At 45.5% G+C, this 26,124-nt stretch overlaps 1 protein-coding gene across 11 annotated transcripts in view; it reads left to right on the forward strand.

Annotated features, from left to right (window-relative positions):
- The window catches only part of FAT3 (FAT atypical cadherin 3), a 468,770-nt gene that overhangs the window by 115,738 nt on the left and 326,908 nt on the right, over positions 1 to 26,124 (forward strand). For all 11 annotated transcript variants that reach the window (XM_077926990.1, XM_028726039.2, XM_077926982.1 and 8 more), the window contains exon 2: positions 2,790 to 6,098. In XM_077926990.1, coding sequence (XP_077783116.1) covers positions 2,807 to 6,098 — 3,292 coding nt within the window. In that variant the 5' untranslated portion in view covers positions 2,790 to 2,806. The remainder of the gene's footprint in view (positions 1 to 2,789; positions 6,099 to 26,124) is intronic.

The following is a 26,124-nucleotide window of genomic DNA, read 5'->3' on the forward strand; positions in this document are numbered from 1 at the left end:
TCATTCCCAGTGGTCTTCCTCCATGAAAATCAGTTGCAGAGACTGAAAGTCCCCACCTCCTCACCAGGGCTTTCCCCAAGCATCTGAGACCCTGCCTCCCCCACCCTTTTCATGCCTCTTCTGGTTCTGGGTTAAAAGCAGAGATAAGATCTTGCTGCAGCCAGAATGGGAGACACCCGTGACTCGTCACTAGCCTGACTCATCTCTGTGTCTTGGCCTCCCTCATCCCCATCTTCTGCTTCAGCTTCTGCCTCTGATTCCGGACTTCTCTCTGCCACAGACTCTCGCAGCTCACTAAGTCCTGTTGCCTCTTTGAGAGCCAGTGTGGTGTAGTGGTTAAGAGCGGTAGTCTCGTAATCTGGTGAACCGGGTTCACGTCTCCGCTCCTCCACATGCAGCTGCTGGGTGACCTTGGGCCAGTCACACTTCTTTGAAGTCTCTCAGCCTCACTCACCTCACAGAGTGTTTGTTGTGGGGGAGGAAGGGAAAGGAGAATGTTAGCCGCTTTGAGACACCTTAAAGGGAGTGAAAGGCGGGATATCAAATCCAAACTCTTCTTCTTCTTCTTCAGCTTCTGACACCTCCTCCCCTCAATCTTCTCCCACTTCATTGTCCTACCACCATTCCCTGGACTGTGCCATCGTCCCTTGGTGGTTTCCCACCTGGTTCCTCCCACCTTTCCTCTACATCCAACCAGTCCACGACACCCTGAGTGAGACAGTGCAACAGACTGTCCCAGAAGGGGGTGGACTTGCCTTCATTTTTGACACTTTTTATCAGTAGATGGATGACCACCTGTCAGAGATGTTGTAGCAGTAGATTTCCTGCCCTGTCAGGTGTTGAACTAGAGGACCTTTGAGGTCTGTTCCGCTCTATGATTCCCTGAATGCTTTCTTAGTGCCAGTCCAACCTGCCTGACAACATAGCTATACTTGTCGCTTTCCCTGATGCCACCAGCAAAGGAGCCTTGAAAGCTGTGAGGTTCCTGGCTGCTCAGACTTGCCAGGGATCAATACAAGGAAGAAGAAAGGAGTAATGTATGAAAGTAAACAGTTTGAAAAAGCTGCATGTCTTGACGAAACACACAGGAGAGTTGATCAGGTATTATTGATTAATGCGCTTTGCAGTTGAATATAGACTGGGGTCGGAGCTAAGGTGCTTTGTGGGAGTGTTGTAACATCATTGCAATAAATCGATTTCCACTAGTATTTAAAAACCAGCAGCAGAGTTACAGAATTATACTCAGTTTGAAAGGACGACTGTGGTCTGAAATCATGCCATAAAAAATTGTGCGCAGCTCATAGAAATTTCCACTCTTATCAGAGGCACCTTCCTCTCTTTTCTGCGCCCTGCTATTTTTGATGTTTTAAAGTCTCACTAAAATTATGGCCACTCCACTGCCAGTGTCATAGATGAGCGTTCATGGTGTATGGCAAACGATGGGTGTTTTCATAACTGAAGTCCATTAGCTTGTTTTGTGGAAGAAGATAACTGAGTGTCCGAGCTTCAGGGAAGCATCAGGAATCAGTAGGGAACAAGGTGCTTTTCGCCAAACAATCTAACCTGTGATTTGTTCTTTGTCCAGCATATCCTTTGTAAATTGAATAAGAAGAGCACACTGTCTTGGTGAAATATTGGCTGTTGTTATTTAGAGGCCAGGAAAAATATTTTCCTGAAATTAATAGCATAAAAAAATCCACACAGTGGGATTACTTAAACAGAAGAATTTACCCTAGGGAAAAGTTTGGAATGGCAGCCTTTCGAAGTCACATTTAAATTTTTGGTAGGAGAAATGTCCCATCATTATGTGGGACAAATTATATGGCGAGGGAATGTACATGTTCAAGGTCAGATCCAGGTTTGTGACCCCTCCCACACCAAGTTATGTCTGATGCCCCCAACATTTGGTGATGCCCATCCACATCACAGCAACAATGGGCTTACTGGTGCCATTGGGCAGCGGTAGTGAGCTTCCCATCATCCAAATTATCTTTAAATGCCTAGGAGGATTGCAGGTAATTCAAAATATTGGACAGCTTGCAGCTGATCTCTGATAAGTAGAAGCAACTGGGATGTGCAGGTGGGTGGGCCCAATCTGTAGCAGGCATCAGCACTGGTGGACCCTCAGTAGATGCTCAGGGGTGATAGGTACTGACACCTCTCCTGTACATATATTTTAGGAATGCCTGGGGCTGCAGTCTTATGCACTCTCTGTACATGGATGCAGTGCACTTTGTTCATAGAGGCCAGGGCAGCTAGGTGCCAGGGTTACTGAGCAGGTCTTGGCACCACCACAACACTGCAGCAAGTTCAGCTCTTTGCTTTTCCCCATGTGAGCGAATGCCAGTCCTTTGTGCATGCAAGAATAAAAGGTGCGTTTTCAGTTGAAGGTAGAACTTGACCCATGCTTTTGGTGGTCTCATTGGCTGGAGGAGGTTCCCATATATCTCCCTGACTTTTTCTTATTACAGCTTATTTATAGGTATCTATGGTCAGAGCTGAAGATCTCACTTATCCTAGAGTTGGGTTGAACAGGTTGTGACCCACCAAGATGTAAACCTATCGTATTTGCTCATCGAAAGTTGATTTATGTTTGTGGTCAACCAGCTATTCCGCAACATGGGTTGTTCAGATTTCTCTAGAATGTGATAGACTATTTGGAGAGTGGGGCAGAATGTTGGGAACTGATTTTTTTTTAATTACATAATCTATAAACACAGTTGAGTAATGGCAGCATGTGGAATATTTGTCTTTCACTAATCAATGCCTATCTTTTTCTTTTCTTAAAGGATGAAAGAATGATGTGATGGAGAGAAATATGGGCCATTGGTCAGGTCCTTTGGCCCCCACGCCTGGCCTAGTCTTCCTGCTTCTTCAGCTTTTGGCCAACGCCTGCCATGGCCTTCAAGGGGCAATGCCATTTGGCTTCCACTTCACACATTCCATATACAACACCACAGTGTACGAGAACTCTGCGGCACGGACCTATCTTAACAGCCAAAGTAGAATGGGCATCACTATGGCGGACCTCTCTTGGGATATCAAATACAGGATAGTGTCTGGCGACGATGAAGGCTTTTTCAAGGCAGAGGAAGTTGTAATAGCTGATTTCTGTTTCCTTAGGATAAGGACTAAAGGTGGGAATTCTGCCATATTGAATCGAGAAATCCAGGACAACTATTTGTTGATAATAAAGGGCTCTGTCCGTGGAGAAGACTTGGAAGCATGGACAAAAGTGAACATCCAGGTTTTAGACATGAACGATTTGCGGCCTTTGTTTTCACCAACCACCTATTCCGTAACCATAGCAGAAAGCACTCCTCTTAGGACTAGCATTGCACAGGTTACAGCAACAGATGCTGATATTGGTTCCAACGGTGAATTCTATTACTACTTTAAAAATAAAGTTGACCTCTTCTCTGTCCATCCAACTAGTGGGGTTATATCTTTAAGCGGCCGGCTAAACTACGATGAGAAAAACAGGTATGACCTTGAAGTTTTGGCTGTGGACCGTGGAATGAAACTCTATGGTAACAACGGAGTAAGCAGCACTGCCAAACTTTACATACATATTGAGCGCATAAATGAGCACGCCCCAACTATCAATGTTGTAACCCACATTCCCTTCCCTTCGGACAAGGAGCCTACATATGCTATTGTTAACGTGGATGACTTAGATGAAGGTGCCAACGGCGAGATAGAATCTCTTTCTATTGTTGCTGGAGATCCCTTGGAACATTTCCACTTGACTAAGGATGGCAGATGGATGAACGAGTACAAAATCAAAGAGAAAAAGCCCATTGATTGGGACCATTTCCCATATGGTTGCAATCTTACGCTCCAAGCAAAAGACAAAGGGTCCCCTCAAAAGTTTTCGGCTGTGAAACTGGTACATATTGCCAGTCCCAGTAGAGGAAGCAGCCCTGTAAAGTTCGAAAAGGAAACATATGATGTGGCCATCAGTGAATTCTCTCCTCCCGGAGTGGTCGTTGCTATAGTTAAGCTAACCCCAGAACTGCAGGGCGAAGGATATAAATTGTCTCCCAGCGAGGATGCAGAGTATTTTAAGATTAATCCCAGGACAGGTCTAATTACCACTGCACGCCCTTTAAAAATTGTTGACAAGGAATTTTACGACTTAGAAGTAACGAACAAAGACGGATACTTGAAAACACATGTTACTGTCAGGATAGAAGATGCCAATGATCACATCCCAGAGTTTACACAACCTTCGTATAGCTCCTATGTCAACGAAAGTGTCCCCGTGGGTACTAGCATTTTGTCAGTTTCTGCTTTTGATAAGGATCGTGGAGAAAACGGCTACATCACGTACAGCATTGCTAGTCTAAATTCGCTCCCCTTTTCCATCAACCAGTTTACGGGGGTTATTAGCACATCTGAAGAGCTGGATTTTGAGTCCTCCCCGGAGAGCTACAGGTTTATTGTTAGGGCCTCAGACTGGGGCTCGCCTTACCGCCACGAAAGCGAGGTGAATGTCACAATATACATAGGCAACGTAAACGATAACAAGCCGTTGTTTGAAAAGGTGGCTTGTCAGGGAGTGATTTCATCAGATTTCCCTGTTGGCGGGCACATCACAGCGGTCTCTGCTATAGATATAGACGAGTTGGAGCTTGTGAAATACAAAATAATTTCCGGTAACGAGCTGGGCTTTTTTTACCTGAATCCAGACTCGGGGGTTCTGCAGCTCAAAAAGTCCCTGGCTGGTGCCGGCGTGAAGAACAACAACTTTGGACTTAGGATAACAGCAACCGACGGGGAGAATTTTGCCGATTCCATGTTCGTCAACATCTCTGTGGTTCACGGGAAAGTGTCTTCTAAAACCTTTAGCTGCCGAGAGACCAGAGTTGCTCAGAGGCTGGCGGAGAAGTTGCTGAAAAAGGCTAAAGCCAACGTGAAGCTAAATTCCGAAGACGGCTTCCTGGATTTCTATTCCATGAACAGGCAGGCCCCACATTTTGACAAATCCTTTCCTTCTGATGTATCCGTCAGAGAGGACCTTCCTGTTGGGGCCACCATATTCCAAATCAAGGCCTATGATGCCGATTCCGGCTTTAACGGGAAAGTGCTGTACACCATATCAGATGGCAATACAGACAGCTGCTTTAACCTCGAAGTGGAGACAGGGCTGCTTAAGGTCCTTTTGCCCCTGGATCGCGAGAAAACAGAGCTATATCTCCTGAACATTACCATTTATGACTTAGGTAGCCCCCAGAAAGCAACGTGGAGATTACTTACTATAACTGTGGAGGATGCAAATGACAACGCGCCTCTGTTTTTGCAGGAAGGCTACTCGGTTAATATGTTGGAAAGTACTGGTATTGGTGTGGAAATTATCCAGGTAGAGGCCAGAGATAGAGATTTGGGGCCCAACGGGGAGGTGACTTACTCCATATTGACAGACACGCAGCAATTTGTTATCAATAGCTCCACAGGAATAGTATACACGGGGGACCATTTAGACAGGGAATCGAAAGCAAATTATACATTAAAGATAGAGGCGAGAGACAGAGCAGAGAGTGGGCACCAGCAGTCTTCTGTCGTCCCTCTGAATGTTTTTTTGGATGACGTCAATGATTGTTCCCCAGCATTCATTCCCCCTAGCTATAGTGTGAAGGTCTTGGAAGATCTGCCAGTTGGTACGGTCATTGCTTGGCTTGAAACTCAAGACCCTGATCTTGGTCTCGGAGGACAAGTGCGCTATTCCTTGGTGAACGATTACAATGGGAGGTTTGAAATCGACAAAGCCAGTGGCGCTATCCGCCTAAGCAAAGAACTCGACTACGAGAAGCAACAGTTCTACAACCTAACCGTGAGGGCAAAGGATAAAGGCCGCCCGGTTTCTTTATCCTCGGTTTCCTTTGTGGAAGTCGAAGTCGTGGATGTGAACGAAAACCTCTACACCCCTTATTTTCCCGACTTTGCCGTCATTGGATCAGTAAAGGAAAACTCACGCATTGGAACAAGTGTTTTGCAAGTGAGTGCGAAGGACGAGGATACCGGCAGGGATGGCGAGATCCAGTACTCTATCCGAGATGGCAGTGGGCTTGGACGGTTCAATGTAGATGAGGAAACGGGTAAGTGTTGCTGCAAACCAAATCGGAAAAGTTGCAGGTGTCTCGGCGATCCAAGTATAGTCTCTGTGGATTATATCTAATATTAGGCATACTCAGAGGAGGCCCATTGAAGCTCATTGACATGACTAACATAAGTCCGTTAATTTCAGTGGGTCTACTCTTGGGTAGAACTAGGTTCTGTATATAACCATGCTCAATCTTAGCCAACGGATGTTAACCCTTCAGGGTGATGGAAGTGTGCACTGCTATCCACATTGGGTGGTGTAAATGGGAGCCACACCAGATGGTTCAATTTTGGATTCCCTTCACAAGGCAGATAAGCATCGGAACCCACAATGCTTGATAGTTCTCTTCCTGTCAAGTCAATCTAGGCACAGAAGCTTCTTTCGTCTGCACATATGCTAGATCGGGGTCCTTCCAGACTTGTGTTTTACTGTGGGTATATTTTACAAAGTATTCTCGAGGCAGCTATAATTTGTTAGTGGTAGACTTAAGTTCTGAGGTGCTTCCTCAGTGCTACCACAGTATTGCTTTCTGGAGGGGCTACAGTGCAGCTGAAGCAGGAAAAAAAAAACCCCAGAATGTTTGTGGTATAAGACGTTACAGGATTTCATTCAATAGAAAGTTGAAGAAGAATAAAAGTTACGGGATTTCTGTGGGATGTTATGAGATATGCACGGATTGGAAACGAAGCAGTGCGACCACCCCAAAATCCTCGTGCACAAGCAACATTGAAAGTGGGATTGCATTTGACCATCCCAAGAGCATAATGGGGGGGGGGGGGGAATAACAAATTTGCAATAAAAAGGCTGTCTCAAGGGGCCTTGGTTCGGGTTTTAAAAATTAGGTGCTGGATATTAAGCTTTGGGCACTGAATGAATGTGTTCTAGCTTTTCTTTAATTATTTCAGCAGCAATGAAATCCTATCTGTCGGTCACCATAGCCATGAAAAAGAGTTAATTGCTCAGTTATATCTATCCCAGTAGAGACACAAAATCACATGCTTTCCTTTGCTGCTGCCCTCTTCTTACTGAAAAGCAAATGGTGGCCTATCGGTGACTCCATTACTGCCTGTGTATTATGTGTGATAACTGTAAATTATGCAGGTCGTGGTGGTGCTGAGACAGTCGGTGCACTCCTGACCCCATCAAAAACGTGAGACTCTGCCAAATGGGCTTTGGGATGGGTGGAGGAGACATTACTGGGTGTCTTGTTCTCCATGTGTTTTGTTCAATGGAGTTGTTTGGCTTCTTTTAACAAAAAAGGGCAGTTCAGAAGGAACGTTAATTACTGTAGAAATAAGCTGTAGTAGGGTGAGCCGGCTTGATGTTTGAACTTCGTGCTTGTATCAGGTGTCCCTTTTTTATTATGCAAAATGCATTAAAAGTACTCAATTTCCAGAGATGATTATGGGTCTGATGGCTTTCAGAGATTTAAATTACCCCCTCACTGCCATTATGGAACATTATCAAAACCGGGAGAAGGAAGGAGTGGAGGGATGCAGCCATATGATAAAATTGCAGTTCAACAAGCTGGTTGTTTAAGTATCTAATAGCTGCTGGCGTTAATGGGACAGCTGTGACATTAGATTAAGTGAGGAAATTAGAAAGCATTAGTTTGCATTTTTTTCAGAAATTTCATTAAGAGCTGCCTTTGCATTGAGCTTTGCCCCGAGACGAGCTGCGGATCGGCAGCGCGAACTCGCCGCCGCCTCCCCTTCCTCTTGTCTGCTTCTTCTGTGCCAATGAATAAAGAACCCTTAAAAGCTGGAGATCTATAAGGAAACTGTGACCTTCCACCAGATGTTGTTGGCGTGGATCTCACATCTGCCCTCAGCAACGTAGATGAAAGACAGTGATGGTGGGAGCAGGAGTAGCTGGCCTGGTGGGGCAGAGACAGAGCAGAAAGCCTCCCGTCAGAAGGGATGAGACTGCAGTAAGGTTGGGTTTGTGCAAATCCACCAGCGGACCCAATCCAGAACTACACAGTGCACCTACATAAGCCTGACCTTGCTGCCACCTATATGCAGTCATAGATTGGGCACAGAAACTGCTTGGGTTGCCCTGTTTGGTGGTATCTGTTGGGAGAGAGACGGGAAATGTGGCCCTTTTATTTCTCCTTGACCTCTCAGCAGTTTTCAATGAACATCGACCACAGAGAGAATAATTGGGTGCACTCTTCCCACCTTGGATCAAATCTATGCTTCCAGGTGCTATAAGAAAGCGGCAGAGATAGCGCAGGATAGTACGCACCCTGGAAATTATCTCTTTCAGCTTCTGCCTTCTGGAAGAAGGTATAGGGTTATAAAGGCCAGGATTAGCTGCCTGAGAAACAGTTTCCTTCTGGAACGAGTGTCCAAGTCAGAAGCGGGCAGCACTGCTTTGCAATGGTTTCAGTACTACTTGGATGGTCGTATCCAGAGGGTGCTGCTTGGTCCTGTGGAATCTTCAGAGCATCTCCGCCCCCATTGTTCAGCCCGGACACTGAGGTCCAGTGAGAAATGAGGTTACAGGGAACCAGGCAATGGGACTTCTTGGTAGTGGCACCCGCCCTGTGGAACACCCTCCCATCAGATGTCAACTATCTGACTTTTAGAAGGCAGCCCTGTTTAGGGAAGTTTTTAATGTTTGGTCTTTTATCATGATGATGATGGTGATGATGTTGGGAGCCACCCAGAGTGACTGGGAAAACCCAGCCAGATGGGCGTGTATAAATAATAAATTATTATTATAAATTATTATATTCAGTTTGATTCCCCCATGCTGTTTAGCATCTATATGAAACCATTGAGTGCAGTAACAACATAGCAACATAGTAGATTCCCCCAATTTAACAGCATGCAATGAGAAAAGTCCTGCAAGTTTTTTCAGAAGTAAGAGTGGGATATAAATGCAGTAATAAAAATAAATAAATAAATAAATAAATAATTAAATAAATAAATAAATAAACAAGTTTCCCTGCTGGGAATTTTCAAGAAGCAGGGAGCAAGCATACCAGCTCCTCCCCAATAAATACACCGTAGAGGCCCTCTCTGCCCACTGAGTTGGATACCCACACTGTAATATACGCAGCACACTTGGTATTTTGGTTTCAAAGAACAGTCATTATGTATATAGTTGTCATTCACTGGTTGCTGTGGTTGAAGTACATAACGCATTTCTTTCTCCAAAGGCCTATGATAATTTTTTTCATTTGTTATTAAAGCACAAGATGAAAAAAGTTTCTGTTTGGGCTAATTCAAACTGTTTAATCAGACATCAAGATCCCAAGCTGATTATGAAAGCCAGACAGCGCTGTATACACTCTGGGGTCTGGTTTAGGAAAAAAGGCAGTGAAAACATTTAAAAGTCTGTTTGAGCTGCAGCCCTGACACTTGCATTGTGTAAAGGTAGCGTAGTTCGCAACTACATGGCCCAGAGATTCAGCTTCAGATGACAAGGACTTTTAAAGAGTTCTCTGTCTGGAAAACCCTACCCCAGAAGATAGCCATAGGACCTCCTCCCTTGTGGCACTCTGTCTCTAGGTGACAATAAAGCTTGTTCATAATGTCACTAGATTATAAGCAAACTTTTGAGTTCTGCAGGATTTGTTGTCAGGTTGGATGTTAAGCAAAGGAGTTGGGGTGGGGTAGGGAACTTGAGGGACACGGGTGGCACTGTGGTCTAAACCACAGAGCCTAGGACTTGCCGATCAGAAGGTCGGCGGTTTGAATCCCCGCGACAGGGTGAGCTCCCGTTGCTCTGTCCCTGCTCCTGCCAACCTAGCAGTTCGAAAGCACGTCAAAGTGCAAGTAGATAAATAGGTACCGCTCCAGCGGGAAGGTAAACGGCGTTTCCGTGCGCTGCTCTGGTTCGCCAGAAGCGGCTTAGTCATGCTGGCCACATGACCCGGAAGCTGTACGCCGGCTCCCTCGGCCAATAAAGCGAGATGAGCGCTGCAACCCCAGAGTCGGTCACGACTGGACCTAATGGTCGGGGGTCCCTTTACTTTTACCTTTTAGAGAACTATCTTAGTGTTAAAGCAGGAATGGGGAATCTTTTTTGGTGGCGGGGGTCACGCCCTCATTCTTCCTGCCGTGGTGGGCCAAATTTGTCAGGTGGGAAGCCCTGTCACTATGATGTCAGGGTGACACAGCTTTTTGTCAAATGAAGCCTCACTCACAGACTCCTGTTTGATCTAAGAACGGCAGGGATCTAGATTCCATGACCTTGAAAGTGCCAGATTCTGTAACTTGTCTGTCCATATTTTTGTTTCCTAGATAATTAGTTGCGTGTAAAGGTTGAGTTCCAACACTTCTTTTTCTAGAAAAATAACACTGTTAAATGTATGGTACTAATGTTTCCCAGGGACGCGGGTGGCGCTGTGGGTAAAAGCCTCAGCGCCTAGGGCTTGCCGATCGCATAGTCGGCGGTTCGAATCCCCGCAGCGGGGTACCCTCCCGTCGTTCGGTCCCAGCGCCTGCCCACCTAGCAGTTCGAAAGCACCCCCAGGTGCAAGTAGATAAATAGGGACCGCTTACTGGCGGGAAGGTAAACGGCGTTCCGTGTGCTGCGCTGGCTTGCCAGATGCAGCTTTGTCACGCTGGCCACGTGACCCGGAAGTGTCTCCGGACAGCGCTGGCCCCCGGCCTCTTGAGTGAGATGGGCGCACAACCCCAGAGTCTGTCAAGACTGGCCCGTACGGGCAGGGGTACCTTTACCTTTAAAGTATATCTCCACGCACAACAAGAGTCAAGTTTTTCTTATTTAAAGTTCACCTCAAGAAGGGGTAAGGGAAGCATATAGATCCTTGACCACCTACTCTAGGAAATATGTGGAGGCCACAAACTGCTTAGCCAAAAAGTCGCTGCTTCCAGTGCATGAAAGTTTGTAGGTGTTGATCGAAGTGTTTTTGATTTTGAAGTTTTAAAAATGTTAACCTACCCTTGGGCTTTAAAGAGTTATATCCCCTCCTTAAGTGATAAAAACAGCTGGAAATTCCATTAAGCAAAGGTGGGATTTTAAATGATTATAAATTGGGCAGATTGAATTCTTCTGAGCCCGCACAGCGGTTTCATAACACAGTTCTAAATTTTCTTATATTAAACGACAGTAGCAATTGAAATGGCCTCAAAGATGGGCTTGCATGAATCGAAATAGAAACTTTCCAATTTGGGGGCTGGAAGTGGGAGGAGGGGGAAGGCCTTATTTGCGGCTCCAAATTAACTTGTGCTGGGAACTTATAACACTAAGAAAAGCTTTAAAAGGAGGAGGCGGCGGTGATCTCTTCCTGCTACTGTTTCATCTTGGGGAGATGAGTAGGGTAAACACATTGCTGGAGACAAGCTGCATCTCATTTCAGTCTTTCCAAATGCTTCTGCAGGTATATTTGAGTTGAAGGGTGCTTTCATTTATCATTACCGTTTGAAGGAGTTTGATAAATATGTATGTTTTGCCACTGCCGAGATAGAGTTTCATTGAAAGGAAAATGTAATAAAAATGAAGATTTGGCTGGCGGGGGGAGTGGGGGTGGGGGTGACAACCAACCAGCCCTACCTTTGTTATTTTTAGCTTCCATTTTTATGAAAGGATGTCTTATCTGTGGAACAGATCTGTTGAGGAGCTGCCTGCACCATTCATCCGAGGTTATATTAAATTCTTGGCTTAGTGGTACGTGAGCTATAAAAGCGAGGCTGGATTTGACGTCGTGCTGAGCAGTTTTTAATTACTGGAATACATAGCCTTTCCGTATAGCAAGATGCTATATGGAGTGCCAAGTGTGCTATACTCCAAATGCCATTACAGAAGAATTATAATTTTTAAACTTCATTGCGTCAGCTCCTCTCGCTTTGCATTTTTGGAAAGATTGTTCAAGGCATTCATTCTTACGCCATGATGTTGGTGACGTTGCCTTCAAGACAGATGGAACTTTACATAACCTTGCCCCCGCTAAGCTGGCAATGCTACCTTAGTGGCAGAGCAATTTCCTTTCATTCAGAAAGATCCCCTGATTTAATCCCACCATCTCTTGTTTAAATATCTCAGGTACAGGGCTGGGCAACTTACCGTCCAAAACCGGTTTGAAGTTCATATCGTGATAACTGGCAATATATCGCGAATCACGATCTGTGTGAGGGCTGGGTGATAATCTGGTTTTCGGCATCGTGATACATCACCAGCTAAACATAGCTACATATCACAATGTCTGAAATAAGGATGGAATTATGCATGGATGAGGAGTTCAGTAAATACAGTGGTACCTCGGGTTACAGACGCTTCAGGTTACAGACTCCGCTAACCCAGAAATAGTACCTCGAGTTAAGAACTTTGCTTCAGGATGAGAACAGAAATCGCGCGGTGGTGGCGCAGCAGCAATGGGAGGCCCCATTAGCTAAAGTGGTGCTTCAGGTTAAGAACAGTTTCAGCTTAAGAACGGACCTCCAGAACTAATTAAGTTCTTAACCTGAGGTACCACTGTACAGTCGTACCTCGGAAGTCAAACGGAATACCTTCCGGAAGTCTATTCAACTTCTGAAACGTTCGGAAACCAAGGTGCGGCTTCTGATTGGCTGCATTAAGCTCCTGTAGCTAATCGGAAGCCACGGCAGACGTTCGGCTTCCAAAAGAACGTTCGTAAACCGGAACACTCACTTCTGGTTTTCGATCGTTCGGGAGCCAGAACGTTCGACTCCCAAGGTGTTTGGGAGCCGAGGTATGACTGTATGCGTTTATTGATGATTTTATGGATACCTGGTTGATTTTTATTCTCATGTGCTTTAAAGCACCTTGAAATACTGTTGTTGTTGTTGTTGTTGTTGTTGTTGTTTATAAAAAAGCCTATTGGTTTTATTCTTGTACATTGTAAACTGCCTTGATACTTTTTTTTCAATAGAAGGGCAGATTATAAAAAAGCAAAACAAATATACAATACAAGAACCTTGGACCATTCATATAAGGCTCACCTGCCTTTAATTACCATCCCCATCCTGTCTCTCCTTTATACTGATACCTGGGCCATTGTTACTACTACTGCTGCTACTATCCTGGCTCACTCTGCCTTTGCTTAACATCTTATTTCCTTTTGTAACACGAGTAGCGCTCAAGTGTTAACTTTTGACACGAGCAATAAATGGAATTGAGTGGCTAAGAGCACACTCTAGAAACCTCCCCATGTTAAGAACATCTATTTTCCTTTTGACACAATACGTTGGATTGAGTCATTTAGCCCTTCTGCAAGCTAAGTATAAACCGATCAATATTGTCTGAACACGTCTCTGTCCCCGTGTCCCCCCCCCCCTCCAAACATCTTTCTCTGGCTAGGGAATTTCCCTGGACTGTTGTTATGACTCTTTGTTTGAATGAAAGGGAAAGTAAGGCAAGTCTTGACCCTGAAAGCAGTGCTGGATTCATCCCACCAAGACCTGTACCGTTGACCTTAGTGTAGCATAATTGTTTTTAAAAGTGTTGGGAACATGTTCCGTGCTTCGTAAGAAGCACCTCCGTGCTTAAACCCTTGGCAAAATTTCAGTAAAACGCATCCCGTTCTGTACTGTACAAAATAAGTGTGTGTGATTAAAAAGCAGCAACAACAAATTGGCGATTGAGTAAGTAGGTTATCTGGCCTTTGCAGATATAAAAGGAGGAAAACCATTAGCTCTGTGGAACTGATAGAATTAGCAAAATGCATTCTTTAAAAAAAAAAAAGATTTATGGAGATTGTCTCACAATTATGTATTATTATTAAAAATCCATGCTGGCGGTTGCACCTAGAAAAGAGGAGAGGGCGGAAGAAACTAGGTTTACAATCCATTAACAGTTTATTTTGAGGGTAAAGTGTCACGTTGCCTGCAAACGTGTGTAAGAAAGCCTCGGTAGTTGCTTTTTTCAAATAAAAAGTTCTCAAAAGGACGTGCTTTTGACTTTACAGGGAGGGGAGGCGCTCAGTCCTTCCATGGTAGTCCATTTTCACTCTCCAGATCCTCTTCTTTGCCTCAGCTGCCTTTACAGATGCATGCTTACAAGAATAAAGGCACATCTGGAAATTTAAAGGAGAAAAAAAGAGTTTGGGTTACTGACATTAAGCAGAATAATCACTGGCAAGGAAAGGATTAAGAGCTGCCTCTCCACTCAAAAACATGTCCACTGATTTTCAGTTTTAAGAAACTTTCTTGGTCATGCTGGAGTGTGACCAAGAAGACGAAACTCATGGTTTATAGGCATTTTTTTGTCCATTGTCCCTCCCACACTGTACGTTTGTGTGGGAACATAAGACGTGGGCCTACACCAAATCAGAAACGTTGGTTCCGCCTAGGTCATAGAATCACAGAATTGTAAGAGTGTCATCTAGCCCAACTCCCTGCAATATAGGAATCTCAACTGAAGCATCCATGACAGGTGGCCATCCAAGCATTGTCAGCCATGTCTACATCAAAGGTCACCAACCTTTTTGGACCAGGGAACACATTTCAATTTCTGAGATGGTGCTGAAGGCCCCAGCCACAGAATGACTGCCAAAGGGGCATGGGATAAAACAAAATTAGAGTGCAGTCCATGGGTAGGCAAACTAAGGCCCGGGGGCTGGATCCGGCCCAATTGCCTTCTAAATCAGCCTGTGGACGGTCTAGGCATCAGTGTGTTTTTACATGAGTAGAATGTGTCCTTTTAATTAAAATGCATCTCTGGGTTATTTGTGGGGCATAGGAATTTGTTCATTCCTCCCCCCCCCCTCAAAATATAGACCGGCCCTCTGCTGAAAAGTTTGCTGACCCCTGGGTTGTTGCCCCCTTCCTGCACAACTGCATGCTTACCATAGGAAGTTAGCTATGTCCTGCTGTTCCTGATTCTAGAGAGATAGCTGTTGACGGCACAAGAACCACCCAGGCAAGAGGGAAATGGAGTGAAAAGGCTCGTTTGTTGTAGCCATGAACAGGAGCAGTTTAAAGGTTCTAATTGCTAGTGGCTATTTGGTGTGACGGGACGCAGGTGGCGCTGTGGGTTAAACCACAGAGCCTAGGACTTGCCGATCAGAAGGTCGGCGGTTCGAATCCCCACGACGGGGTGAGCTCCCTTTGCTCGGTCCCTGCTCCTGCCAACCTAGCAAGTAGATAAATAGGTACCACTCTGGCGGGAAGGTAAACGGCGTTTCCATGCGCTGCTCTGGTTCGCCAGAAGCGGCTTAGTCATGCTGGCCACACGACCCAGAAGCTGTAAGCCAACTCCCTCGGCCAATAAAGCGAGATGAGCGCCGCAACCCCAGAGTCGGCCACGACTGGACCTAATGGTCAGGGGTCCATTTACCTTTACCTTGTTGGCATGACACCTAAATGGAAACTCCACATTTAGAAGTATTGGATATTTGAATATGTTGCTGCAAAACATGAGTTAGAGCTATCGCCTTCAAACTCTGCTTGTGAGCTTCCCAGACATCTCTTTGTGGGAAGCAGAATTCTGGACTAGCTGGGTTTTTTTTCTTGCTTTTAACATGTCCCCGTGCAGCTCCCATTCATTTCAATGGGATGTGCAGAAGACGTTACTGGAAATTTTCCTTTCACATCACAGTGCCCTCCACCTGTCATTCTTCAAACTGGGGGGGGGGGGGGGGGCTGGAATCGTCAAGGCGTCTTTTGGGCTGACAGATGCTCGATTTCAGAACTGAAAATTAATTTTAGAACTGCTTGCTCTATCAGTTTGTTTTTAAGTAAGACTTGTGTTAAGATGCCCTTGCATGTCTTACCGTTTTGCATTGCAGTTGTTCTTGTTTATTCATTTGTAAGTCACAAGAGGCAAGGTAGAAATTTTAATGATTTTTTATTTTTTAAGAACAGGAATGGGCCTGGAGCAAAGTCCTCTTGTACTTCCCTGAAGGAGCCTAAAATCCTTTGTCAATTTTTGAAAGCGTGGCTCTTTAACAGAACCACCAGTGTGCTTATCTCGGTGCCCTCTTAAGAAGGTGAATCCCGTTTCCTGTTAATATTCTACTAAATAAATCGAGTTAGCATAATAACCTAATCACAAACACATTGATCTATCTCTGGGCTGTTTCTAGATGTGATAAAATGCAGTTAAGTAGGAAAAGGGATGGTTCAATATTGTACAGCGTGTTCCCCACATCTCTCCCTTTTGTGGGACACCCCTCCCGCCTCAAGCCTTGTACGTGTCCCCCACCAGAAACTTCCACTTTGCAGAAAACTTGTGAATCTTGTTGCTGGGAGAAAAGAGTAGACTTGATTTGGGATGAGATGAATAAGTATGAAGAGGAGGATGAGCAAGTCAACTTCGGAAGCCATTGCAGTCAAAGTAGAGTTGACTTGAGAGGTGAGAGTTAGGGCTGGCCGATATATCAATATATTGTCCAAAACAGGTTTGAAGTCCGTATCGAGATACAGTGGTACCTCAGGTTAAGTACTTAATTCGTTCCGGAGGTCCGTACTTAGCCTGAAACTGTTCTTAACCTGAAGACCACTTTAGCTAATGGGGCCTCCTGCTGCCGCCGCGCCACCGGAGCACAATTTCTGTTCTCATACCGAAGCAAAGTTCTTAACCTGAAACACTATTTCTGGGTTAGCGGAGTCTGTAACCTGAAGCGTCTGTAACCAGAAGCGTATGTAACCTGAGGTACCACTGTACTGGTTTCATAATGTGTGTGTGTGCTATGCAAAAATCACAACATTGGAAAAACCATGAAGCCAGCCAGTGCCTTTACATAGCTCCATCCTTATTTCAGATATTGTGATATATCGGTTTATCGAGATGTTTAGCTGTTGATATATCACAATGTTGAAAACCAGATATTGCCCAGCCCTAGTGAGAGCAGAGACTGGGCAGGAGTGGATGCTTGGCCTTAATGCTGTAGCCATCTTTGTTAACAATGGTTTATGAGGCCCTGAATCATAATCCAATGTGGACCGTTTTCAGTAGACTCTTCCACTCATTTACTCATTCTAGCTCCCCACCCCAAGGTGGCAGCAGCAGTTTCATGGGTGAATTGAGGGGAAATTGGGGGGCAAATCAGCTTAGTGTAATAGTTTTAAAGAACAAGAGAAAGCTCGTGAATGAACGATAAATTAGTTGTTGATATGAACCAGCTAGCGCTGCTGTGGATATTTGCGAACACCGAAGGCTGCGTTAACGACAACAGCAAAAAGGCTGTGTCAGCTGAAACTGGTCGAGGGCGACAGTATCTTGCAATAATTTTTGAATCGGTGAGGCAGGGAGTGTGAAATAATGATCTACAGTGGCGCTGTGGACTGCGGGTCGCGTTCTGCTGCGGAATTCCGGTTGCACTGCCACAATCACTTTGGCCTGGAATATAACCTTGACAAGCCTGTCTGCGGCTGATGAATGGGGAGTCCGAAAGCACAGGGAAGGTATTCTCATTAGATAGGCAATTTCGCTGTCCCTTTATCATAGAATTATAGGGTTGTAAGTTGTAAGGAAGCAGAAGGCCATTCAGCCGTGCACATAACAACACCTCAGATTAATCCACCTCTTTGCCATTGTGTGGCTTGCCTCACTTAAGAACACACACACACAAAAACCCACAACACAACAGAGGAAGGAGGAAATAAATCTACCCCAGTGCTCTTGAAATGGTATAACAGCATTTTAAAGCAAAGAATTTATCATACAGATACACCCCTACACATTATTTTGAGAGGTTGCTTGGGATAGAACACAACCAAGTTAGCTTAAGGCATTCAGCAGTTTCATTTCCCCATTTTTTTTCGGCAGGAGTAAATCGGACCCCAATAACCTGGTAAGTTAAGAGTAATTTATTTTTTGAAATATGGAGAAAGTGGTGGGAGTTATGAAAAAGCACAATACAACTACACCCATAGCCAATGAAAAATGGTGCAAGACCTTCACATAGACTGCTAGTACCAATCCCTGTGGAGTATTGCTATAATGGAAAAAATAAGCCATCAAGTAGGCTTGTACAAGGGCATGTCACACCTGGCTCCTTTTATATGATATGCCCTTATTTTATTGCATATACATCACAAGAAGCATTTACAAAACGTCCAACACTCCAGGCCTGGAGTATTTGGCGAAATTGATGCTTATTCTATATAGAGCTGTAGTCATTCACAGGCTGTGAGTTTTCTGTGTGATCTGGAATGGAAGGAGGAAGGTGGTTAATTTCATATTTGTAAGCCATGGCACATATGTTGTTGTTTTGCTCTTGTTTTTGTTGTATTTTAGAGGACACAGTTTTCTTTTTTTCTATTCTGAAAGAAGCCAATAAAAAGAATTAAAAATAATATTTATATTTACGTAGAGTGGGGCTGTGGCACTCATCTTGCTTTCAGGCCAAGGGAGCTGGTGTTTGTCCACATACAGCTTTACAGGTCATGTGGCTAGCATGACTAAAACTGCTTCTGGCACAACGTTTACCATGACAGAAGCCAGAGTGCATGGAAACACCGTTTATCTTCCCGCCACAGTGGTACCTATTTATCTACTTGCACTGGTGTGCTTTTGAACTGCTAGGTTGGCAGGAGCTGGGACAGAGCAACGGGAGCTCACTCCACTGCAGGGATTCGAACCGCCGACCTTCCGATCGGCAAGCCCAAGAGGCTCAGTGGTTTAGACCACAGCACCACCCGCACCACACACACAAAATAGATCATATCATACCCAGTATTTTCAATTCATTAAACCTATATCCCCTTTCCTCCTAAAGGAGTCCAAAGCCAGTGTTGGCTCTGTTTGGGTTCCAATACTGAACAAATGGGGTCCAAGTTTTGCAGTTATTTCAAGCAACTGCTGGGATATACAAGAAACCTGTTAAAAACTCTACACGTCGGATGCAGGAGCACATTTAAAGTCACGTTTCCTTTGGACCTAAGTGTTCTGTGCAAAATGTACTTAGCAGGCAGATGGTTAGTGAAGACTTTTCTTGCTGTTTCTCATGAGTTTCTTGCATGACTGAGAGGATACAGATTTCATAATTAAAAGTAGAATAAGTGTTGAAAACTCCGAGAGCTGGGAATTGCTGGGTTTTCTTTGAGCCATGCTTAACTCTTCCCAGTGGACCACTGGACTTGAAGCCCACACCTCAGAGACCTGCAATTGTTTAACTTTTAATATTCTCTTGTGTAGAACAGGAAAGCCCTCTTGTCAGCATTCTGCCATCACCAAAACTGTGTGTCTGCAAAAATCTTCCACACTTGCTCATCTATGTCATGGGTTCCGTTTCTGTTGTTTAGATTTCTTTGCCTATGTCAACAGCATGAACTTCATCCAGTCCTCATCTGAACATCTGGACAGGAGCAAAGTCTGGAAACAGAATGAAAACAGTGCTCTTGCCATCTTGTGTGTGTTTTTGTGTGTGTTTTTTTAAACCAATAAGAAAGGATGAGCAACCCATCCACCCCAAAAGGCCATTGAACACAGCAGAATGACCAGAAGATTCTTAGATACAGCAGTCTGCAAGTCTGGCCCAAGACGTTTTGCTAACTTAGTGGAAAAGTAATTGGTGCCCTGTCCACAAGTCACAGTGCAGACTACTTTGAGGTCAGCCAAGTTATTTTGGTGTGGGAGGCAGAAAATCCCACAAGCAGCTCTTCAGGAGAGGCTAAATATACAACAGCAACAACAAAAAATGAAATAAAGAACTTGCTTGCTTTTCCACCACGCCCCAAAACAGCTGCCTGAGGCAGCCACCTCGCTCTGCCTATTGGTAGAACTGGCCCCCGACAAGTATGAAATGGATTGCCAGTCGATTTAAGGCAGGTGCCATAAAGTACTTCTTGACATAACACATAGTTAATTTATGCCTCCTTGTAGCCTCAAACAGATGTTGGCGCAGTGGCTTGGTTTTGCAGAAAACATCAAGACTTCCACTTGCGCGACAGAACTCCCCCTTCTGCTCCTCTCCCCAGCGCGCACCCTCAAAACCTTCTTCTGGGGGTTGGGAGACCCTCCCCAAAAGATTTTGGGAGAGGGAATCCCATTGTACGAGTGGAACTCTGTGCAGCATTGGATCCACCTCATCCCAGTTAGTAATTATATTTCCTATTTTCCATTGGGCCAAGGGAGTATATAGCATTCACCCTTCTTGTCCCAAGCATTCACATGGGTTTGTGTGAATGCACATAGACTGGCAACGGGCACTGTGGGTCTATGGGGGTAAAAGCATGCCTTGTATGTTCTGCTCCAGTCATGGATATACAGTTTCGTCTTAATAAAAAGCAAGGATGTGTCCCATCCAGCCTCTCCTGCGTTGCATGCTTGGGTTTACCCTGTTTAGATAACTTTTTGCTGCTTCTGCGAGAGTGTTGTCTTTGTTAAGTGCTTCGTGGAGTCTCCCGGAAAGACGTGATCCCATCAAGTGAAAGATATGGAGACGATGTCCTTGTGCTAAATCTTGTTCAAGGATATATCTTTCTTCTCCCCCTGATGAGAATTAACACAAGTTAAGCAATTTCCGTTTCAGGGCTTCAGGCCAGGTTCTTGAAGACAATGACATTAGGGAACTTGAATTGCTAAAGCCTGTGCTGTTTGATGTTTCAGTTCTGAGCTAGCAAAGGAATTCGAGCCCGGCTCTGTTGGCGTTCGCCCAGGAAGAAGCAGAAATAATATTGCGACAGCGTAACACATGCATTTTAAACAAGAGGCCGTTTGCTGGGCTACAGGTGTGATCTGTGAAAGATCTGGTTCCGATTCTGCCCAATAGGTGGCCTTGGGCAAACCATTTGGCTCCCCATTTATAATATGTGAGTAATAATATTAATACAGCCTGCTGTAAGGATTATGTTCAGTTCCAGGTGGTGGTCTCAGTCAGATGGTGTTCTAGCTCAAGCTGGTGTGTGTGTGTGTGTGTGTGTGTGTGTGTGTGTGTGTGTTTAGCAAGGGAAAGCTCAAGCAAATCCAAGTTCAAGTTCTATAAGGCAAAGTCAAGCAAATTTTCCAGTTCTGATGAGATAGTAAAGGTAAAGGGACCCCTGACCATTAGGTCCAGTCGTGGCCAACTCGGGGGTTGCGGTGCTCATCTCGCTTTATTGGCCGAGTGAGCCGGCGTACAGCTTCCGGGTCATGTGGCCAGCATGACTAAGCCGCTTCTGGCAAACCAGAGCAGCACACGGAAACGCCGTTTACCTTCCCGCCAGAGCGGTACCTATTTATCTACTTGCACTTTGACATGCTTTCGAACTGCTAGGTTGGCAGGAGCAGGGACTGAGCAACGGGAGCTCACCCCGTCGCGGGGATTCGAACCACCGACCTTCTGATCGGCAAGTCCTAGGCTCTGTGGTTTAACCCACAGCGCCACCCACATCCCAATCCTTACGAGATATAGTTAGACAAAAACAGGATCGGGGTCCAGTATCACAAAGCTCAGATTCTGGACGGGCAGAGTCCAAGCAACTCAAGAGGCCAGGGGTTCTGGTAAGGCGCAGTACAGGCAAATCACCCTTGATAGCTCTTTTTGAAGTTCTGGCTGAAGAGTCCTGCAAACAGGCTCAAACTTTGCTTCAGTGCTTAGAGTCCCCGACTGCAAACTGACCTTGGGCTGGATAAGTGCTGGAAAAACAGGTCTCTCTTTCACTGGGACTTCTAGGGCAGTTGAGAACTCTAGGGCTGGCCCGGAGGGCAAATCCCTCTCCTGCTTCGGTATTTTCTCCAAAACTCTGTGAAAGATGAGGACTCAGAGCCCTGGGGTGGTGACAGATTACCATGATGACAATGCCTATGAAATATTTCGAAGCAGCATGATAGCAGCACTACGTAATACAATTCATTACTTGCGTCCGGTCACCCAGTATTCAAATGTTCAGGGATATATTTGATGACTCATAAAAGGAAGAAAGATTTGCAACAACAACAAAAATTACTTGTGTATTCTTCTTTTTCAAAGGTGGCATCTCAGCGGGGATGCTAAGTCATTGCTTTGGCTGATAGTATTTGTGTGAAGGAGCCATAATGAAGAAGGCATCTTTGAGGTATTTAAGGCATATCTCTGAGGTATCAGGGACTAGTGGACCTGGCCATTGGTCTTTCACTAGACAATTAAGTTTTATTTTATTTTTAAGAGAAGTGGAAGACACAGGGAATGATACACCTGCAGGGATTTTTTTAAGATGGGAGTTCCCTCCTCTAAAATCTAAATGGCAATCTGCACCAGCCAAAATGTTCTTCCGAATACAGTGATACCTCTGGTTGTGAATGGGATCCATTCCGGAGGCCCGTTCGCAACATGAAAAGAACGCAACCTGCAGCGGTGCGTCGGCTCACGTGCGGGTTGCGATTTGCCGCTTCTGCACATGCATATGACATCATTTTGCGCGTCTGCACATGCGCGAGCAGCGAAACCCGGAAGTAACGCTTTCCAGTACTTCCGGGTCGCTGTGGGACGTAACCTGAAAGAATGTAACATGAAGCGGACGTAACATGAGGTATGACTGTACAGCTGTTATATGTAAGAGAACTCTCCCCCTTTGCATCTGCATCAAAACAGGGAAGGAAGAAGACTAATAAATGCTTTCAAAGTTTAAAGAGTGGGGAGAGAGTACTCCATGTTGGAAGGTGATGTTAATTATGGGCCCTGAATCTGTAAGGACAGAAACGCACTGTAACACTACACCCTTCTGGGTCTCCCATCTTAGGTGAGGCTACCCAAGAGATGGCTTTCTCACCTGACAAGACCTCAGTTGTGGACGTGCTCCCCAGAGATGTTCGAAAGGTGTGTTCGAATAGGTATCCCCTTGGAATTCCTACGGCCATATTCTGATGCTTTTGTTGTTGTTTAGTCGTTTAGTCGTGTCCGACTCTTCGTGACCCCATGGACCAGAGCACGCCAGGCACTCCTGTCTTCCACTGCCTCCCGCAGTTTGGTCAGGCTCATGTTTGTAGCTTCGAGAACACTATCCAACCATCTCATCCTCTGTCGTCCCCTTCTCCTAGTGCCCTCCATCTTTCCCAACATCAGGGTCTTTTCCAGGGAGTCTTCTCTTCTCATGAGGTGGCCAAAGTATTGAAGCCTCAGCTTCAGGATCTGTCCTTCCAGTGAGCACTCAGGGCTGATTTCCTTCAGAATGGATCGGTTTGATCTTCTTGCAGTCCATGGGACTCTCAAGAGTCTCCTCCAGCACCATAATTCAAAAGCATCAATTCTTCGGTGATCAGCCTTCTTTATGGTCCAGCTCTCACTTCCATACATCACTACTGGGAAAACCATGGCTTTAACTATACGGACCTTTGTTGGTAAGGTGATGTCTCTACTTTTTAAGATGTTGTCTAGATTTGCCATCGCCTTTCTCCCAAGGAGGAGGCGTCTTTTAATTTCGTGACTGCTGTCACCATCTGCAGTGATCATGGAGCCCAAGAAAGAATTCTGATGCTATCCCATAGCTATTACTTTCCGCCTCTGCAAATGTTGCGTTTCTGATCCATAGTTTCATTCTGCTAACGCTTAGGGTTCATTCTCATGATTACTGCAAATTAGGTGTTAGCATTAGCGTGTTCATTTCCACTTAACGGCAATTATGTCCTTAAGCGCTCTCCTCCTTTCCCTTCACAGTTTTTTGGTCTTAGTGGATTGAAGTGCCAGATCCTTTGAAGGCCTGTATTACTTACAAAGCCCTTTCCTGCTTGGCTTTTGCGTTTTTAAACAAACAAAACCATTTGCTGTGTTTTCTAGGATTTCAAGATTAGCCCATGTATTTACCCAAACATTAAAAAAGATAATTTCCAGGGGGATACGGTGATCTTGTTTACATTGTGTGTAAAAGAGAGAGAAATAATTTAACGGAATGAGAATATTTAACAATCTCTTGCCTTCCGCTATGAATTCTCTTGCATTTGGTCTCTATTTAAGGTTCCGCTTTCACTTCCCTCTCCTCTTGGACCAACCAGAAGGCTCGTGGATTTCTGATTTCATCTGTAGCCTTAGCAAAATGTCATGGCCAATGACACCCTGTCATTTGCTTTAGGTACCCTTTGTGCTTTAAAAAGTCGCAACACCCTGTCGATGGGTGCTGAACGGTTAGAATGGTGGTTTGGGAACTTTAATGCCCACGTTTACGCGAGTAGTGAAGGTTTGTTATGGGTTGGGGACACAGTAGTTGTGCTGGGCAATATTTACTTGTGTGAGTTATACTACATATATTTCCCCAGGAAGCAGGAATGCGTAAAACCTGTTCCTTTATTCCAGCAGTAGTTGCCCTGTGTCCTTTCAAATGGTGCTGAACTATAACTCCCAGCAACCCCAGGCAATACGGTCAGTTGCCCGAGATCAAGGGAACTGTAGTTCCACAGCATCTAGAGCAGGGATTCTGAAAGTTGGGTCTCCAACTGTTTTGGGACTGCAACTCCCATCATCCCTAGCTAGCAGGACCACTGCCCAGGCAGGGATGGTGGGAATTGTAGTCCAAAAAACAGCTAGAGACACAAGTTTGGGAAATGTAGAGAGCCACCAGGGGTGGGGTGGGGTGGGGAGTATTTTCACAGCGTGCAATTTAAATTGTTGCTGCACACTGTTGGGATTCGCAGGATACTGGATAAGTCTGCAGGCTTCGACAGGATGATGCAATACTCTGCTGGGTCAGAGTGACTCAGCAGGAGTGTGATTAGTGTGATTGGCTATCACCTGTTTTAAAAGGAAAGCCTGTTTAACAGTGGGTGTGGTGGTTGTGCTGTAGTGTGGTGGTGCTGTGGTGGAGAGTATTCATTTGTAAGTACTCTGTATGGACTGTTTCTTTTGCATATAGCCTGTGTATAGCTCACATTAAAAAGGACTGCACTGAAAAACCTGGAACTCTTAATGCTTTGCTGAAAACGCCGCGTGGAATACGCGACAGGGTTATGGGCCCAGCACGCTTCCGCTGCGCAAGAGTACAGGTGGCAGTTATCTAGCCGTGGGTGCTGGAGGTGAGCTGCAGGGATGGAGCAGTCCAGAACTGGCGTGTTGCTGGAGAAGCTGACAGCCACGAACTACAGCATGTGGTCGGTCCGCATGCAACACTTCCTCAAGCGTGAGGGCCTGTGGAAAGTGGTGGAAGATCCACCGCAGCCCCCTGAGGAGGATGAAAAGGATGAGAAAGCTTTGGCTACAATCATTCTTGGAGTGGACGGCAGCCAGCTAGTCTACGTAGCTGATAAGGTGACGGCAAGTGAGGCGTGGAATGCGCTCAAGGCTGTCCATGTGCGAGAGACAGCTGGCTCACTGATAACACTGACCAGGAGACTGTACCGGTGTCGGAAGAAACCGGGGGACTCCCTGGTAAACCACCTAAAATTCCTAACAGGCTGTTTCCAGGAGCTAGCCTTAAGAGGGAGGCCTGTGGGGGAAGAGGACAAAGTCTTTATAGTCCTGAGTTCCCTTGATGACAGCTATGATATGCTGGTCAACTCCCTCGAGTCGGTAGAGACTGATAAGCTGACTCTGGAATACGTTACCGGACGGTTGTATGCAGAGGAGGACAGGCGTGCAGAGCGAAAGATGACCTCAGCCCAGCTGTTGGAGCATCCCAGAGGGAACGACAGCCGGGAAGAGCAGAGGTGTCGGGAGCCGGAGAAACAGCCAGGAGGAGCTGCTGCAGACCAGCTGGTGGTCAACAAAGTAAAAAGGTGTTTTTGCTGCAAGTCCAGTGGACATCTGCTTCGGGACTGCCCGAGGAAACAACAAAAACAGCAGAAGCACAGGAGGCAGCAGAGGGAGTCTACCGCTTGGGTATCTGCAGATGGCCAAGAAAATGAAGAGCTGTGGGTTCTGGACAGTGGAGCTTCTCAAACCTTTTGTAAAAGAAAAGGACTGCTAACTGATGCTAGGGCTTCAAACAAAAAACATGTAAGTCTTGCTACGGGCCAGAAAGCTAATGTGGTTTGTGAGGGGGAGGTTGTGTTCCCACAGCTGGGACACACATTCAGGAATGTGTTGTGTGTGCCTAGTTTGCAAAACAATCTCCTGAGCATTCCTGACTTGGCAAAAGCAGGCTTTGAAGTAAACTTTGTGGGAGATCAGTGCCAGATAAAGCAAAATGGGGCAGTGCTGGCAAATGCTAACCTTAGAGCTAATATGTATGTACTGCAGTGTGAGTCTAAGGTTGCGA

This window comes from Podarcis muralis, chromosome 4 (genome assembly GCF_964188315.1).
Source record: "Podarcis muralis chromosome 4, rPodMur119.hap1.1, whole genome shotgun sequence".
Classification (NCBI taxonomy): Eukaryota; Metazoa; Chordata; class Lepidosauria; order Squamata; family Lacertidae; genus Podarcis; species Podarcis muralis.